We start from the raw sequence: 19,836 nt of genomic DNA, 5'->3' as shown, positions 1-19,836 counted from the left end.
AAGACACTTGTGTAATTATCAAAAAAAGCAGCCACATTAATTTTATTAAAACTGGTAGCACGAGCAATGCTAGTGGCTTGAGTCAGTCGTAAAGTTAAATTGAGATATCGTTGCATAAATAGCTTGAGCCACACTTCTCCTGCTTTTTCATTTTTCTCCCATGACTCTGTAATTTTTTTATTATATTTTTTGGCTAACTTGTACGCAATGACTCTAGTTTCTTTAGTTGTCAGCCCATAATTATATGCTGCACATGTTAGCAAATATTCGCTTAATATATTCTTTTCTTCTTCTGTAAAAATGGTTGGAACGGTATAACCCATGGACGGAGCTTGGCCTTCTGGGTTTGCGTGGTAAACCTCTTTCTTCTTAATGTATCTTGACAAAGACAAGTAGTTTAGATTTTAAGAGGCCGCAGCATCTCTTAAACTTTTACCTCTTAACCTAACCTCTTCAAAGGCCAGGTCGTAGATTTCCACACTAGCAGTACCTCTATCAGTTTTTCTTGTATATTTATTAGGCATTCTGAAACAAAAAATAGCCATTTAGTATGCAGTATACTACAGTGACACACGTAGTCTTGCTCTGGAAGGGGTTTTGCTTAGGCACAAAAATTTTTTTGTATTGTTTTTGAAAGACAAGTTACATTTTCCTACTATTCTTTATATATTTTTATATGCAGTAGGAGGGATTTTAACCCCCAAAACCCCACAGACAAATATTTAAAATTAATACAAAAACATTGTGGAAATAGTACAGCAGAAAAATGGAGAAAGATAGGAGAGTTATGACAGACTGTCACAACTCACCTAGGTGTTTAAAATAACGACTTGGTCCGAATAATAATTCATATTTACCGAACACGATGCATATTCAAAAGATCATTACAACGTTTTGAGACTTGAATAACCATACAACTTAAGAAAAAATAACACAACAATGCACAAATACTAGAATATTATATAAATTTAAATAAAATTTTGAAGAAAAACTTACTTTTCGTATGTTTTTGGCATCGAGTTAGAATCTATGGAGAAGCTATGAGCATATTAACGTGTGTATTAAAAACGGCGTAGGTAGGCGTGGCTAACTGTGATAACAATATGGCGGTGGGATCATGGCCGGACTCAATAATATTAAAACTACTATAAAAATGTGACTAGTTATTCAGAAGATTTAATCATAATCTAAAAAAGTGCAATACATTTTAAATAAACTATGATTTATTTATCCCGCGGTAAAACCTAAAAACACGATATATTATACATAAAGATAAATTAATACAGTCAAATACTATTAATTTATTCTCTGAAGTACGGGCCATTACTTTGTTTACATATTTGTATACTAACCTGTAGATCGTTATTCCTGAAAATTTTTTATTAACATTGCTTCTGCCACTGCAACTACGTTGAGAACAAGAAACCATTATTATGCACTATCACAATATATTATTACAGTTTCTATAAAAGTATTATAAAACTAAAAATTTTCGAAAATCAACAAACGTAAATAAACATATACGATCTGTCAAAAGTGTCAAAACAATATGGCCGAAGTGAGGTCGTTTTTAGTCACGTGATGCCCTCTCCATAGATTCTAACTTGATGGTTTTTGGACACAGATGTCAAATTTACACAACTGCACTTCGTTCGCCGCCTGCTGTTATTAAACCGAGTAGCGTGTCTGGAGACTGACGAAAAAGCGTTGTTGCCAATTCGCTCACTATAATAATTGGGGAGAAATCGTCCTTGTCACAACTAACCTCTGTCACAACTCTCCTAGACCCTACTATTTTTTATTATCATAAGCAGAAATATAATATTCTATTGTTACAATGTAAAGTGGCCAGAAAGGAAACATATTTTCTTACACGCCGCCAATGATTGAATTCAAAATTTCCGAAAATTCGTGATTGACATTTGGTTTCGGCTATTTTTGATCACTTATGACGGGTGATTTTGGGTGACCAATTTAATTTTTTGTTTGCTATATAGACTGTAGTCACAAAATAAATAACAATCAGAATGCCCACTCTCAGATGCCGCCTTTGAAGTTTGTCAGCACGCGAAATTTTTAGAGAATAATAATTTAGTACGTTTAAAATAATTTAATGTATTCTTCAACTGAAGGTACGAATAAAATAGTGCATATTATGTCTATAGTTGCCGTAAATAAATTAAACTTGGTAAATTTTTCTATGCACACAAGATAAAATGTCACTAAACAGCACTGGTTCCGACTAAAATATGGCTGATTCCGTCTGCGCGAACGAAATGCATAGATAAAATTACACCTAGATTGGTAACAGGGATAGCCAAGGTCAAATCACGTTCAGATTTCGCTCCCATTCGTTTGGTGGCGCTGCTAGTCTCGTTCCTGCGCGGAGGGAGTGTGCTGTGGTCAATTCAAAGTTGAGTTTAGACAAATAGGGCGCCATATTTGTATTCGTTTTATTTTTTATAATTTAAATTTTTTTAGTAAGTAGTGCAAAAAGGTACAATTTTAGACGATTTTTTATTATGGCATGGAACACATATGGAATACCAATTGAAAAACGAAGAAATGAACAAAGAAGAAAATGTTGTGTTCCAGATTGCATGGATACTACTAGCAAGCATTACCGTTTTCCAAGTCCACGAAATTATATGGATATGTTTGATAAATGGGTGAGTGCTGTTAAGTGCCCTAAATTGTAAATTTATGCGACTAAAATTGTAGTAAAATGTCTTTTGTAGAATTAGGCTTTTATTCACATAAAACTTGACATAAGAACAATTAGTTAAATACTGACCAGTTGTTGTCACAACATTAAGAAAACTAAATTATACTACACTTGGCTTGTATTATTAATATTTCTTGTAACACATATAACATTTCTTGTAACATTTTTATAAATAAAGGTTTTATTCTATATTTTATTCTTTAATTTTTTTAATCACTTTGACATTTTAATGTAATGGAAAATAAATATAGTCTCAACATAACAAGAAAACCCAAAAAGTATACGAAAAATATTTATTATCGTATATGATAAGGATTTTTCTTGTTATTTTAGGATTATATCGATTTTCCTTTACTTTAAAATGAGTTCACAATCCTAGGCAATATTACTAAACTTTTGAATTTAGCGCCATGTATATATAGTTACGCTCCCGGTCACTAGGTGATGCGCCAATCATTGGGCGCGTTCAGCAGACGGAGCTGCTCCACAACTGTTGAGTAAAAGTCTGCAAAATCAAACCGCTACCGATACGCTACTTCCGGAGCGGCCTGTCAAATTTGGTAGCGTAAAAATGTATCGCTACCTCCATCCAACATGTTGAGAGAAATGTCATTCATGACATTTCTGTACTAAAATTGAGGTTTAGGGTTTGTTTGTTTTGTTTTTACGTTTTTACTTCCAGATATTACTTTATTATATGGACATATCCATTGAATTTATTTAACTTGTTTAGAGGTATTTCTTGATTGGATTTCTAATTCTTTTCCAGCTGTTTCCTAATAACAAAAAGGTGATCCATTATTTATCTTTACAATTTAATGACTGTTTGGTTCCATTCCTTCATGTTTTGTTCATACTTTCTTTTCACTTCATATATTAGCTATTAAAAATGTTTACGTCGAAATTGATCATTACTTGATAGTTAACGTTATCTCAAAAGAAAATTCTGAAAACTTTTGTTTTCTACATCTCTATAACTTTTATTATAATTTCTTCCCACTACAGCTATTTCAGCATTTTGCCTTTCTCAATTGACAAACAAATGTCTGCTTTACACTTTATAGTCTCTGAACAAATAAAGGAGAGGAAAGCTGTATGTCTCAAATTGGTCATTCAGAATTATATCTGTATATTTTAATACATCTCACTGCCATGAGAAGCATAATGTGATACACGGGTAATACGATTTTACAGCCGCGAGAATCAAATATCGAATACACACGCATTTGTAATGCTCATACATCACAAATAATGAAAGCTCTGAGAAGCAATTGTGGTCTCTCATATCAAAGTATCGTTAATGCAGTTTAAACGTAGACGGCTGTAAGCAACAGAAACTATATTTGGCCTCTGAAATATGTGAACCAATGTTTGATTCTCACAGCCTGAAAAGTGGGTTACTGATAAAAACTACTCAAGTCAACTATTATATATTTATTTTTTAACGAAAACTATTATTTAAATACATTGTTATTTTAATAAGAAATTAACAAAAACTTTATATATTAAAAAAATATTGTTTTCATTACACTATTTAGTTTCTCTTGTTTTTTTTTAACTCGTTTTCACATTTCATATAATTGTAATAAACGATATTACATTGATAAACAAGGTCGCATGAATCATATGGACTTGTTTTTGTGTGAATCGGCATGTGATGCACACTGCTGTATACGATATCAGTCAACAAGACTGCGTGAATCATATAGTGATTCTCACCTCTAACTAACACAAATTAAGGTTTTTTTTAAAGAAATGTGTAGATATATACTTAGATTTTAATTTTGTGTGTATATAGAGTTAAAAAGATATACAGCCAGAAGGGTCCTTTTTTTTCACTATGGTGCAGTGTGAGGGTTCATAAATTTCTAAATTTAAGGATTTGAAATTGTTCACTAAACGAATTATTATGATATAAAAGGTGAAGTGTGCATGTAGACTCTGTTTTTTGTTGTTGAAAGCTCTTTTGTGTTCTGGTATACATTTGTTTAAGGTTCTACCGGTTTAACAGATGTAATATTGTATGTTGGGTTTTTGATTAAGTTTGTTATACCCCACTGTATAAATGTTTTTTATGTTGGCTCTGGTGGTTATTATATTTGCTTAAGTAATTGTTCTGAAAGCTGGTGTTATTCCTCTCTGTTTCTGTTTTTTTAGTTCTGTTGTTATCATGCCTGTAGATGTAATTATTGTTTCAATTCGTTGATGGTTTTATTTCTTACGTATCAGTCTTTCTTTCAGGCACTATATAGCTTTCCTTATTTAGATGATAATTGTGTGTAATGTTTAATCTAATTGTCAACTATCTAATATGTTGTTTCCAAGTAAGTAAAAATTCACTATATATTTACTGACGATTTAAAATGCTTTAAAATAAACAAATGCTAGGCCGAAGTCTGCAGAAGGATATTGATCGCCTCTAAGTGGAGCACACAAAATGGTGTTTGGATGCGTCAAAATGTCATAGTTTTCATTTGCACCTTCCTCATCCCCCAATAATATTCGAATATAGTAAATACAATTTAACCCTATATTCTACTTTTGAAACCAAGGATCTAGGTGTGAACCTTGACTCTAACCTTGTATATAAATCACACATTTCCACAACAATACAGAAATCTATGAAGCTACTTGGATTTGTGAAGAGAACCATCAAAAATCATACTATTCATATATTCTTCTTCCAAATCAGTTTATTTTATTAACTACATTTATAGCACTGTAAATAAAACTTGTAAAATGTTGTAAATAAAATGATATATTTTTAGTAGTTTTTGTTTTATTAAAATTAATTATTTTACAGAGGAAAGTGTGTTTATAAGCCAAATAAGAAAAGTTTGTAAATATAACATAAATATTAATGAACCAAAATATATACAAGTATCATCATTATATTTGCCTTTTCGCCACATTAATAGATGTTCCACTTTTTATCTAAAGCAATTGTAGGGTATTGAATTGAAATGGGTATAACTCCTAAATTTCCTAGTTGCTGAGTAATTACCTAAAATATTTATATGTAGTTTTCAAAGAACTAATAATCTTTACTAAAACCTACTCATGCTTTACAAAAATATCTCCCATATATTATTGGTGAATGGTTTCCTCATAAAAATTTTGATTACAAGGCACTTGAGCTCTCTCAACATTATTTAGCTCTAATTCTTCATTTTGTGTCAACTGATCCACAACATTTCCAATTAGCTGGATATTATTTTCCTCGTCCGCAGGTTCTTCCACTAATACTCTAATTATGTCATTCCTTTCCATATTCCTATTATATGAATGTGACGTAACGTAAAGTTAAATAATATTTAAAAGTCAAGCTAAATAGGCAATCTACTGACAAGTGACAAACGTAAACAAAATAATTAATTTTTAAAATGACAAATTATTTGACATTGACATATAAGGTAGCGGTAGCGGAATCATCGAGCAAAAAGACAAAAGAGGGAGTCTAATCGTTATGAAAAGGAGACCAAAAAAGTGGCCTCTGATGGCGGACTTATCCGGAAATGCGAATGCGATAAATTTAAATTTCATGACATTTCACAATAATCATACAGTGGTGTAGGGGTTCTAATTTATCTATTTATTTGTTATATTACATAATATTAATATTACATAATATTAATACATAATACACTTTTTTTAACACTAGAACATAATAAAGTTTTAATTAAATAATAACAATAATAGTCTAAAATGTGAAACAATTGTTAAAAAACTTCAATAGAAAATACAAATTATCTTTCACGTGACAGTTGGGACAAACAATAACATCAGCAATAACATAACCCAACTAAATTTGATTTCTTAAACAAGGAAAGAGTCTCTCTTTCCTTGTTTAATGTGGCCTCTCAAGATGGCACTTCCTGTCTAACAATATTTTTGCCCCCACTACCTTTACATTCCCTCTTTTGTCTTTTTGCTCGATGAGCGGAATCCAGCAGGTTTTGACTTATGACATTTGGTCCAGCGCTTACCGATGGATTCGGAAGTAGCGGAGCGGTAGCTGCTCCGCAGTGTTGCCAGGCCAAAAAACTAAAAATCACCAGACACTTGCTTCAAAAGTTGCCAGATTTTGCAAAAAATCACCAGATAATACAACAATAAGAATAAAGCTTTAAGTCCGTGTCAGACGGTCAAATATTTGATCAAACTAGTTTGACCAAACCAAAAAATTGACAGCATATGACGTCACATCCTGAGTTTGATCAAATCCTCTAAAAATAGAGGATCTTCTATTTTCAAGGTCAGTTTGATCAAACTTTAATTTTGATTGGTCGAAAACTATCTAAAGTCAAATGACAATCAGCAGTTAGACATAACGTATTTAAATTAATTTCCTTTTTTTCTGTAGTTGACAGTGTGTGGTTTATTTGTCTTCCTATTTTGTTATAAAATAAAAATAAAAATTTAAAATATCTTGCAGCCAGGAACAAGTTTCTACATAATTGATTTATACCGAGAAAGAAGCTGTTTATATATTTCAAACATCCATATTATTATAAAAATCCTTTCGCCCTATTTATTTTCTTTGTGTATAAGAAAAATTAGAATCGTAAATAAAGCCCAAGTAACTAATAAAATAAGCAAAAAAGACAATTAATTTCCTTGACATACGTCACTTTGATCAAATTTGAATGATCGTGAGACAGGTAGATTTTCAAAATTTGAACAAACTGTAATTATGACGTCATTACGTCAGTTTGCTCAAACTAGTTTGATCAAATATTTGACCGTCTGACACGGACTTTATACAATGTTTTAATTATACAAAATACAACAATTAGAATAAATCCTAATACAATGTTTTAATTATACAAACTAAAAAAATAGTAACTAACAATAAGTTGTTTACGTAAGAAAAATTAAGAAGTTCTTGAATCGGAAAAATTTATTTATACATATTATTATTATGCTTGTTAATGATATCTGTAGTTGTAGAAAAGTTAAAACAGTTGTTATCATTTAGGGAAATTAGTCGTTTTGTATGCAAAATTCCACTTATTGTGTTTGAGCCTAATTTATTTCGCAGTTTTGTTTTGTTCAAGTTAATTTCATAAAATAATCTTTCCACACTTGCACTACTGTGTGGTAATGTAAATAAGATATTTAAAAAATTTGTAAGTTCTGGAAAGACAAGACTATTGTCACCTTTTTTGGAGTTACACACTTCCTTCCAAAATTCATCTTCATTTAAGGAGAAATCAAAGTTTGAATATTTTAATTCTCTAAACTCTCTATCTAAAGTATTAATGTCGTTAACCAAATTTGGAAACATTAAGCCTAGGGGACCGATACTTTCTGTTTTCTGAATATTTGGCGGACTCAATACGGTCAGTAACTGAAGAATTTTTATTTCACGAGAATTAAAAGGAAATCGTTTATAAATCTGATTAACTGCTTCAATATAAAAATCCAGACATTTTTTTTTAACATTATTTTTTACATTTTCAGTAACTGAAGAATTTTTATTTCACGAGAATTAAAAGGAAATCGTTTATAAATCTGATTAACTGCTTCAATATAAAAATCCAGACATTTTTTTTTAACATTATTTTTTACATTTTCGGTTAAGTGGTTATTGGTCAATTCTGCAGCTACTTTAGGACCTAAGTAAATTTCATTAAGTGGAAGAAAGTTTTGTGGGTCGCGATACTGGATATTTTCTAAATCTGTATTTTTTAGATAATCTGGTTTTATAAAACAACTTAATAAAAATTTACAGACACTAGACATTCGGGGGTAGAGATTGTACATTTTTGGAGTTTCAGATTGAAATTCTAAATTTAAATTTGTAAAAGTTGGTAATATGTATTCAAGAAAGAGAAGATAGATTTTATTTAATGGATTCTTTAGCATATCGTTAATTTCATTTGCTCCTGATACTTGATCAAAGGCTTCGATTCTAAAATAATGCTGAAGAGCATCATACTGTTCAAGGATTCTAGAAACAGCAGCAAACAACGACAACCATCTAGTCTGTGCAGCTTGCAACAGCTTATGGGGTTTAATATTTAGGAAAGATTGAAATTTTTTGAATTCTGATTGCCTCTTAAAGCTATGATGCATATGTGAATAAATATTTCTAACTAGCTTCTCGGTATCATTCGGTAGTTTTTCACACGCATAAGAGGCACACAGCGCTAAAGAGTGGCAAATGCATTTCATGACATATAGATCAGGAACGTCATTAACTAAAAGAGTTTTAAGCGAATTATGCGCCCCCATCATCGCATTTGCTCCATCGGCAGCAAATCCTACTAAATTATTTTTATAGGGAATATTATTTTCTTTAAAAAGGCTATTATAACATTATACAAATTTTGCGCAGTGGCTGTCTCAACTAACATGAGCCCGAAAAATTCATCTTTTATCTTAAAATTGTTATTGTATCGAACTACTAAGCCCCGTATTTATAGTCGGTACTCAAGCTCGTGCTTGAGCACGTGCTCCGCCAAGTCGAAGTTACGTCAAAGTCATGCTCAAGTATTTGTTGTGTTCTATAAACGATACTTCGGGTATTCTCGTACAAGATTGATCTCAAGCACGAAAATTAGGGATTTTAAGTAAATTTGATTGGTAACATCCAACAAAAAGAAGATTCTGTCAATTATTATCATTGTCACTAAACGATTTTTAGCGCCAAATTTAACTTTATTGAAGAAGAGGCATGTTGTGTATTAAAAAAAATTAATTTTTAATAAATTATTTTAAGATATGTAATATATTATAAAAAATATGCATTCGAGGGAATAAATTTCAGTTATGTGCATTTTTAGATGAGCGGAAATTGTACTAAATATGCAGTTTATTCAACAAAAGGAAAGGTGTTTATAATCCAGCTGGTAAAGAAAATAATACTGTAGAGAATAAAAGGATCGACGGTGCTTCCTTAATGAAAAAATAAGGGTTGTGAGTACAAATACAGCCTATTATATAACTGCCAGCCTGAGGCAGATATATTAAGGACTTCAGAACAGCTACGAAAAATGTAAAACAAATTGAAACAGAGGTAAAATACTTTTAATTATTTAAGCAAAGTTTTTGTCGTAGAAAATGCAGAGAAACAACAGCATGCTGGCTACAGGTGATGACCCTTTGAAAAAACCAAAGCCTGATGTAGTGCTGGAGTTTGTGAAAGTTGCTGTTCCCGACATATAGATATGTAAGCATCGACTGTCCCTGGGACAGCACAGTATTTGGAAGAGGTAAATTTACTATATACTCACACTTAGTATAATTGCAGGACAAAAGGATGCCCACCAGCTAGGAGGACATGTTAGTGTAATTACAGTAACATCAGAAGTATCTTACTTCCTCCATTGCTTTTCCAGTTCAAAATAAAGAGTTGTTATGTATGATAATTTTGATAAATCTTACCTGTACATTTAATAATAATTTCAAGTAATACTTGTAATATGACACCTGTTGTTCCTAGAGAATGTCAATGTTCTTCAAATGGTAAGTAATCTTAAATGTACTTATGGCAATATGTAATAATAATAAACACTACTAGGTACCAATGAAGTAATGGCTATTATAATAGCAAATAAAAAACATTTGCCAAAAAAAGGTTTGAATTATTCCAAAGGTTAATAGTAATCCATAGTTATGGATTTTTAAAACAATCATTTATATATAACTATTCTTATTTTGTACTTAATGTATGTATTATATTAAAAACTGTTAAAAATTCTAAATGTAAATACTAGTTGTGTGTATATTTTTTGGTCATTTTATTTAATGTATACTATGGTGGTTGTAAAGCGATTATTATATTATTTTATATTTAACAAGCATGATATTCCATTTTTTAGTTTTATAAATTGTTACTTTCAAATTTACTTATCGTGAAGGTTTATAAATATATTTTTAAATAAAGAATATTAATATTTTAAATGTGTAATTAATTTTAAATTTGATAAGGAAAGGTTTTATGAAAGGAATAAACACTTATTTAAAAGGAGGGAGACAACTTGAAATCAATAAAGATATACTTGCTTAAAAGATATACTTGAGTATAGTATAACTCTCATTTATTTTAAATTACATATAAAAAATACATTTTGACAAATAAAATAAAAAAAAGAATTACATTTAACATAATATAAGTATTCAATAATATATTCACATTCTCATGCATAACATTGTTGAATAAAAGTCTCCTAAAATTTAAACCTTGTTCCACATCATTAACATTTCTATTTACTGGCACATCAGTATTTTCTAGAAAATCATCATCACTATCAATATTTTCCTGTAAAGATATATTGCAGAGTACTACTGTAGCACTTATTATTGCAAGATATGTATTTAATTTCATTTGTAGGCCTCATTGCAGACAGGGAAACCATATTTTCCAGGTTCTAAATAGCCTTTTGGTAACATTTCTTGCATGTGTGCACTATTATATCTATTTTGTTGATCATTAGCTAAAAATATATCTCTATCAAATAACCTATTTTTTTGTTTAGCCTATTATCAATAAATACCTTGCTTTAATACTGGAGTAAGTAGATAGTGCCTGTGCTGCATGCATATTCACTATTCATAATAATTCACCTGTTAATAATACTGGAATTTGTCCTGTTTCCATTTTAACTCTTATCAACTTTGATCAAATATTAAGCTGCCATGACTTTATCCTGGATGTTGAACAACAATATCCATAAATCATCGCAAAAAACAAAAAAAAATATTGTATTGGAAGTGAATTGAAAAAAATATAAAAATAAACAAACAAGTTAGGTTAGGATCCCGTGCTCAAGGCAGGTCGATCCGATGCTTGAGCACGAGCTGTCATTTTTGTGTACTCAAGCCCGATTTCGTACTTGAGATTCGTTTATAAAACACAAAAACGACTCAAGGTCGACCTCAAGCATCGACCGATACTTGAGTACCGACTATAAATATGGGCCTAAGTTACATTTTGCTGGTAATTGGCTTTCATGAGTTTGGCAAAACTGGCTATTAGTTTCTCTGGTTTCTGCCATTCTATTTTTTAAATGTCAAAGGTGACAGTCATGGTCAGGTCATAGTACATAAAAATATACTCTGGTGACAGTGACAGTGACGTCTATCTTGTGTTGATAAATTCTAAAATTCTTTAATAATTAAACAAAGGTTTAATAACGTAGAGGCTTTCAGTGAATAATAAATAATTTAAGGTAAGTTGTTTATTTTCCGTTAAAATGTTGCACTAAGTTTTTAATATTACATAAATTATATTCCTATTTTCCTATTTTTATTAGGCTTATGTGATACTAAAAATAACTATAAACAAGATTAAGTCACAGTTTAATGCTTAAATTTTTAGCAATATACTGTGTACTTTTGTAAATATTTGTTTGTAACATATCATTTAATTTGGCTTTCATTTTTAAATATCGTTTGGACATAAATTTTGTAAGGTCAAATAAATTATACTTTAATCTTATAATATATATACTATAAGTTTTTAAACTAATATTAATATTTATAATCCTTTTAGATGGAAGACGACGATCATGATGAACTATTACAATGCACAGATGATGAATCTCTGTCAGAGACAGAAGATCAATGTCTTCCTATGGACAAACCTGAAGAAAATTACACTCAAAATTTGTCATATTTCAGCCACACAAAACTTGAATTTTTAACAACAAAATTAACTTTAATTTTTTCAACAACTGTAATGTTAGTTCTTCTACCACTATACATTGATTCTATAAATGTTAAAGGCAATGTTTATTCATTAATTTTAACCAATACTGTTATTTCCACTGTACTATTTGTTATAACCATAGTTATTGCTAAATTTTTTTGTGAAAAATACAGGAATGTTAAAGTTTTAAACTTTCCAATTAAGTTTTGGAAATTACTGCAGTTGTCTGGCGTTTACTTTTTGTGTGGATTTATGATAATTTATGCATTAGATAGAAAAAGAGTTGTTTGTCATTTACAAGATCCCATAAAAGGCATAGTACTGGTTTTCTCTCTCTTGTACTACTTTTTCTTCTGCAGAAAATGTAAGTATATCTTAATTTACATAATTATTTTTGTAATTCTCTTGAATCCCCGCTATACTTGTTCTTAATAATTATTACTTTGAAGGAATTCATCTATCCTATTTATGTATCCTAAAAAAATTATATCAATTTATTATTTCAAACATGTGATACATGTTTGTATATGTGATATATAAATAAAGCTAGATCTGTTGGAGTAAATACTAAACTATAGTCCTTACAATTTACTTTTTAAACATCATCTAGTTGGCTGTCTTTATTGATATTTTGGTTAAATTTTGAAAAATATTTAGGGAATGTTTTTGGTGCTTCATGCAAAACATTGATGTTATCTCTAGAAAGCATGATTGACAACTGCTCGGGAAAACCAAATGTATGGCAATGATATGTAGTTTTTATGTTAATTAGCGGATCTATTGTTTTGTATCATGTTATGTAAGTTATTTACTTTTTTTGTAATTGTTGGTAGAAGTATTTTTAATAATCAAATTATTTTTCTAGTTAGGGGATTGTAAAATTTCGTATCGCTAATTGATCTATTCTAAATGGTGCTTGGCTTTTTGAATTTGACTTAGATTTTCGGAATGACATTGTGGGGAGGGTCATGCAATTGCTGCAACAGGTATTCACTGTTTATAGGAAATTTGATTCCAAATAATTTTAATTCAATCTATTTTTATCTTAAATATGATACTTTTTGAGATATTCAGGATAGAAGATTAAAAAAAAAGGTCAGTAAGGGTCCAAAAGTTTTTTGTTCCAAAACTTTTTATTTTTTTAAGTTTTAACTTTTAAGACACAACTGTCTTAAAGATTTCTAATTGTTTCCCTATAAAAGTCTTAAGGTCTGACTCACTAAAACCAAGTTAAGCTATTTTTGTACACATTGAAATGTTAAGAGAGAACAAATGATAATTTATCAATGATAATTAAAAGAAATGGATAAGTAACTATCTAACAATTAATGCAAAATTATGTATTTTTCTTATATACATAAGTTGTTGATGTAGAACATTTTCATTACACAAAGTATTTAACAAGTATAATTTTTATATGTACTTAAAAATTTAAATATATATTTTTACATATTTTTTTTAGTAATGGGTCTACAGAGAATATTTTCAGCTACAACAATAGTAGTGGGTATATTTATAACAGTAGATTATGGATTGTGTGATGAATTTCGTTGCAGAGGATATGAACGAGAAAAGATTTCTGAAGACACTGGGGCGTGGAGTGGTCAGACCCATGCAATTTGGACAACTGTTTATATTGCTGGTTTGGCTGTATTTGCAGCTTATTTTACATTATTGGATCGTTATATTTTAGCTAATAATGATCAGGTGCAGTATTTATCATGCATATATAATTAAAAGTAAAAACAAAAAAATAATTAAAAATTCAAAATAGTGCCATGCATCTATAGTGCATTGGGGAATTATTTTAAGGTCAAATGTCTGTCTTTTGCTGCATGCAAAAGTGCTTCAGTGGTATTTATACCTGTCCAGTTCTTTATAGTCTGTAGCCATGAAATTTGTCTGCAACCTAGTCCTATCCTGCCCTCAATTATGCCTTGGATAATTAGTTGAAGTATTCCGTATTTTTTCCTCTCAGGTCCCAGGTATCCAATTTTTCTTACCTTAAGTATATATATATATATATATATATATATATATATATATATATATATATATATATATATATATATATATATATGTATATATATATATTTCATAAAAGCTAGTACATCTTGCATTAATAAAAAGTCTGACATAGATAAATTGAGCAACATTTATTGTTATTTACTGGAAAAACATTAAAAGTAAATAAATATTAACTTCTAAATATTCTTGTATGCATAACTGGTTGCATACCATTAAGACAGGTTTAATAATTAAAAATCAAAACTACCAAAATATGGGCCTTTTGTTTCTTGAAAATAAATACAATATTAAGAACAACTAATTACACTTTAATCACATTGTTTTTTCTTTCTGTTCTCTATGCATCACAGTTAAAACATACTATCAAAATATGTCATGAAATAAACTAAGTGTTACTATCCTGACCAAAATTTTTAGAATGTATTGTCCATTATTATATTTTATATTTGTGTTATTAATGTTGAGTGTAAAAGTTTATTTTAAATAATCTCAACGACTAGTAAGTTGCACTGACGAATTGTGATATTTTGTAAATATTTACACTTTGTTTTATATATATTACAGTGTCTTGAAAAAGGAATAAAACTATTCCAAAAGCTCGACAAAACGTCAAAAGAGTGTTTCTCTAACATCTCGGCCAACCTTCCTAATAAACTGGTGGTTTTGTATATATATATATATATATATATATATATATATATATATATATATATATATATATATATATATATATATATATAGTTTGGGTGGATTGGAGTCAATAAAAGGGCAGTTAGATTATTTTTTATTACTCGAGCTGTCAAATGTGTTTACATTCTTTTTGAAGAGCTACAAGAAAATTAACTGATAAATGGAAACAAAAATAATGTAAAAATAACTCTCCAGATACATCTAGATTGGTTAATTGAAACTGCCAACTGAAATAACTTAATTAACATTAAGTTCTTACATGTTAAACAAAAATTATATTAAGAGGAAAACTGCTGAGACGAAAATGAATATTTCTCCTACTACATATTATAAATTAATGGTCAGAAAGATTTGAATTTTGACCAAGGTCGTTATAAATAAATTATCAATAAAAACGAAAAAGTAATAGTTAAAAGTAGGAAATATTTTAAATATATGGTCAACAGGATAATTTGACCCATTCGCTGATATGGTTACATCAGTCAGGTGCCATTCACGCACCAGCGTGTGACATGTCTAGATTTTTTACAAGTCGTGTAGTTAGTCCGGTCTTAACTTTAAGTGAGTGCTGAAGGGTAGGTACTGTGCGAAGGTTATAATCAACATTATTTTCTACCCAGTTTTGATTTTTTTTGTTTTTGGTTTTTTAAGTAGTTATAAAAATTATGATAGAGATACAGAATTAGCAGGACCCTCACGTCCTAAAAGAGGTAAATATGACAATAAAAGACCTTTATCTGAGGCAGAATTATTAGCAATATTGGAAGAACAGTTGTCTGATAATGCTGTAGAGGATTCTGATTTCGATTGTAACAGTGATGACGAGTTTTTACCTAATAATTCAGACTCAGAAAACGATATAGATGCACAAATAACTCAAACAGTTTATCAACCAGAAAACATATAAGAATTGGAATGGAAGAATGATTCAGGATCTATGAAATTTTTTCCTTTTCCGAAGGCTAAGAGTTTACTTGAAATTGTTCCAGGAAATGAACCCATTGATTATTTTACGTACATTTTTTGTTACTAATTTAGTGCCAATATTTAACTCACTTTATGATTTCAGACATTTATTGACAGACCAGTTTCTTGATGAAATTGTTACACAAACAAATAACTATGCCGTTGAATTGTTAGTGAGACCAAATATAAAAGAAAAATCACATATTACAATGTGGAAAGATGATACTCGAGACGAATTACTTGTATTTGTGGGATTATTATTGCACATGGGGAATATTTGTCTAAACCGGATTCAAGATTATTGGAAAACTGACTATCTATTTAGCCAATACACTAATACTTAATACTAAGTATTTGCAGACAATATGAGTAGAAATCGTTTTCTTTTACTACTGCGATCCTTACATTTTGCCGAAAATCCTCGGGATGGCGAAGTGACTTCAGTGGACAGGTTGTATAAAGTAAGGAATGTTATTAATTATTTTAACTCCTGAATGTCTCAAATATATTACCCAGGACGTGAACTTGATGAATCCATTGTGCTGTGGCGTGGTCGTCTAAGTTTTCGCCAATATATAAAAAACAAGCGCCAGTTACATGGTACGAAAGTCCGGACCTGGCAGAATCACAACCAACACCTGCGGCTTACTCTGCAGTTTCCCCAGAAGTTGCCGTATTGTTTCGTTGATATTTTGCATTGTAAAATTCATTATTATTCTTGGTCTTGTTAAGTTTAGATGTATTAAAAATTGTAGATTAGAAATAAAAAATAGTTTTTTAAAAAACAAATTTCATTTTTGAAATTTAAATTTGGCGCAGTCAGTAGGATTTGTGCGAGTCGCGAAACTGTGAATTTCGTATCTATCGGAAAGCAGACTTTTTCGGGACTTTGGTGTTTCAACGCCTTAAGTGCAAATCCAAAGAACATTCCGTTTAGTGGAAAGCAGCCCCCATTGGAAAGCAGCCCTTCAGTGACAGCAGTCCTTCATTTGGGTGGACGAATTTGGAGAAGTAGTTGGCAAAGACTATCGAGGTGAGTGCCAAGTTCCTTCTTGCCTTCCTTATTTATTTTTCATAAATTCGGAAGATAGCTTGTTAAGACATTGTTTATTAGACGATATTTTCATTTTATGATTGACGCTGATTCCTTGGTAGAATCTCTTAAGAATCTAAAGATTAACTTTAAAGGTAGGAAGAATAAAGATAATAAAAATATTAAAATGGCAACTAACCAAACTGTTCAAGCTAATCGTCCCATTAATTGGGAACTATTTAAGTCAAAAATTTCAAATATTAGACCTTATGATGGAGATACTAATACTTTAAATAAATTTATTTATCTTTGCGATAACTTAATTACTACATATAGAGCATATAATGACCAAGAATTAAATGATCACATTTTTGAATGTATTCAAGGAAAACTTATAGGAAAAGCTGAGCTTATGGTAGGAAATAGGGTAGAATTAAATAATTGGGCACTTTTAAAAGCCGCGCTTATACAATGTTTTTCTGATAAACGTAATTTACAATCCTTAACACAAGAACTTACTAGAAATAGGCCACAAAGAAATGAAAATTTAATAGAATTTGGAAATAGATTACAATTGTTAGTAAGTAATATAGTACAAAGAATTAACAATGATACTAATCTTGATGTAAATCAAAAAGCTGTTTTCATACAATTTTGCGAAAATACAGCACTAAATACATTTATTACGGGTTGTACCGGCACATTAAAAAATAATATGCATTTAAAAGCACCAGCTTCTTTAGAACACGCCATAGCTTATGTAAATGAATTTGAGAATTTCGAGAAATTTTATTCAAGTAATAATGACAATAAGTCGCACCAAAATAAAGGCAATTTCAGAAATCAGAATTTCCCTAATCCAAACAGGCAATTTTATAATCCCATGAATAATCAATATTTTCAAACAAATTCTTCTATTCCCCAAAATCCAAATTTTAGTACAAATAATAATTATCCTCAAAATTTCCAATGGCCTCGCCAACCTATTAATGTACAGCCTCAACAGCTACCCCCTAAAAGACTCCCAACTAACTCTGAAGTCTTTGGACCTTCCCGAAATACGAATGTTTTCAGACCAAATCGAACTCCCCAACATCGCGCCCCAAAGCCGGAACCGATGAATATTTCCACAAATTCTAGATTCCCTTCAACGTTCAACAGAAGAACAAATAATGTTAATAGGAACTATTTTCAAAATAATGGGCAAAAGCCGAATATTATAGTTGAAGAATTATATAATAATGATTGCGATAGACAAGAATGCGGACAGACGCATAGCGACGTCGACGCAGATATCTATTCCGGTGAGCAAGTAGATTTAGATTATTTTCCTCAGAATTTTCAGGAAACCACCTCAGAAAACCAAATAACTTAATCGAATTAAATTTAACCTCTAATAACCCTTTACCTTACATCACTATTTCTAATCCCCCACTAAAATTATTAATTGATACTGGTAGTACGAAATCAATCTTAAAACCCAGTATTGCTGAACAATTTTATTCAGATTGCATATATTCTTCAAACGTTTCAATTTCTACGTCTCTTGGCACGAAAAATATCAAATACCAAGCAGCCATACCGGCGTTCCAAGAATTTAATCGAAACAATATACTGCACTACATATTATATGATTTTCATGAGTTTTATGATGGCTTGGTCGGTGTTAATGACCTATTATCCATGAAGTTTAACATTGATTTTAATAATAAATGTCTCGTTAGCAGAGACACAATAATCCCTATTAAATTTAGAAAACCATCAGACATAAAGTTTGAAATATCTGTTGGCCCTTATGAGAAGATTAGAAAAGAAGTCCCTGTGACCGTACCGAACGGTGAAATATTAATTGATAAGATAATTTTAGGTGATATGTATGTACCAGAAATGCTAACTGTAGCAAATAATGGTTTAGCTTTAGTAGAATTTGTCAATGAAACTAATAAAAATTTATCTATAACTTTATTAAAACCCATAAACGCTTATCTATACGATTCTAACGTTTATCAATGTTATAAATTTGAATTTTCTAATAGACAAAATAATTATAAAATAGATTCCGATTTAAATGCTCTCGAAACGGAATCGATGGACGTTAATTTAGGCGACATAAATGAAATAATAGATAATGAACTACGCAACTTTGACGACTTACCGCAACTTTCAGAAGGAGACCTTGACTCCTTACTAAATGATGGATCAACTAATAAAATAAATATTATTTCGGACATACAAGTTCGACCCCCTCTCGAAAATCCCGAAAGAGATGACTCTGACTTAGAAACCTGTCATACCTCTTTAGAAAATCCCATTCTAGGTATACCCATAACCGAAAAAGCCCTAAATACTTATAAAAATCAAATTATATTAACAGGTGGAGAAATAAATAAAATAAAATGCAAAAATGAAAAAATATTCGATAATAATAGATTTTATGTTACTTTACCCCAAAGAAATATTGAAGAAAGTATTTTTAAATTTGTAAAAGAATATATAGATCCCAAAAAGATTTATGCGTTGTACTTTAAAGAAAATATTTTACCAGAAACATTTGTAGTAATAGTTCAGAATTATTTTAAAAATTCCGCTTTTAAATTTGTACATTCCACAAAATTTTTAACTGACGTAATAGATACTCAGGAACAGAAAGAAAAATTAGAGTATTATCACATACACAAAAAAGGACATCGCGGCATGAATGAAATAAAAATGTCCCTAGGATCAGGTTACTATTGGCCA

General features: G+C 30.2%; 1 protein-coding gene and 1 long non-coding RNA gene across 3 annotated transcripts in view; both read left to right on the top strand.

Moving 5' to 3' along the window:
* Positions 1 to 9,215: 9,215 nt before the first annotated feature.
* Positions 9,216 to 10,624, top strand: LOC140439790 (uncharacterized). 2 transcript variants are annotated; one of them, XR_011950731.1, is made up of 4 exons: positions 9,216 to 9,453; positions 9,514 to 9,725; positions 9,788 to 9,899; positions 9,981 to 10,624. It is a non-coding gene; the product is annotated as an uncharacterized lncRNA (long non-coding RNA). The 2 variants fall into 2 exon arrangements; XR_011950730.1 differs by having other exon boundaries at positions 9,216 to 9,725.
* An 834-nt stretch (positions 10,625 to 11,458) lies between these two features.
* The window catches only part of LOC140451783 (uncharacterized), a 29,991-nt gene continuing 21,613 nt past the window's right edge, over positions 11,459 to 19,836 (top strand). The window contains exons 1-3 of the mRNA XM_072545641.1: positions 11,459 to 11,901; positions 12,225 to 12,744; positions 13,843 to 14,087. Coding sequence (XP_072401742.1) covers positions 12,225 to 12,744; positions 13,843 to 14,087 — 765 coding nt within the window. The 5' untranslated portion in view covers positions 11,459 to 11,901. The remainder of the gene's footprint in view (positions 11,902 to 12,224; positions 12,745 to 13,842; positions 14,088 to 19,836) is intronic.

This window comes from Diabrotica undecimpunctata, chromosome 1, assembly GCF_040954645.1.
Source record: "Diabrotica undecimpunctata isolate CICGRU chromosome 1, icDiaUnde3, whole genome shotgun sequence".
NCBI classification, from domain to species: domain Eukaryota; kingdom Metazoa; phylum Arthropoda; class Insecta; order Coleoptera; family Chrysomelidae; genus Diabrotica; species Diabrotica undecimpunctata.
The sequence above is the reverse complement of the archived record's forward strand: the minus strand, read 5'-3'. Positions and strand labels throughout refer to the sequence as shown.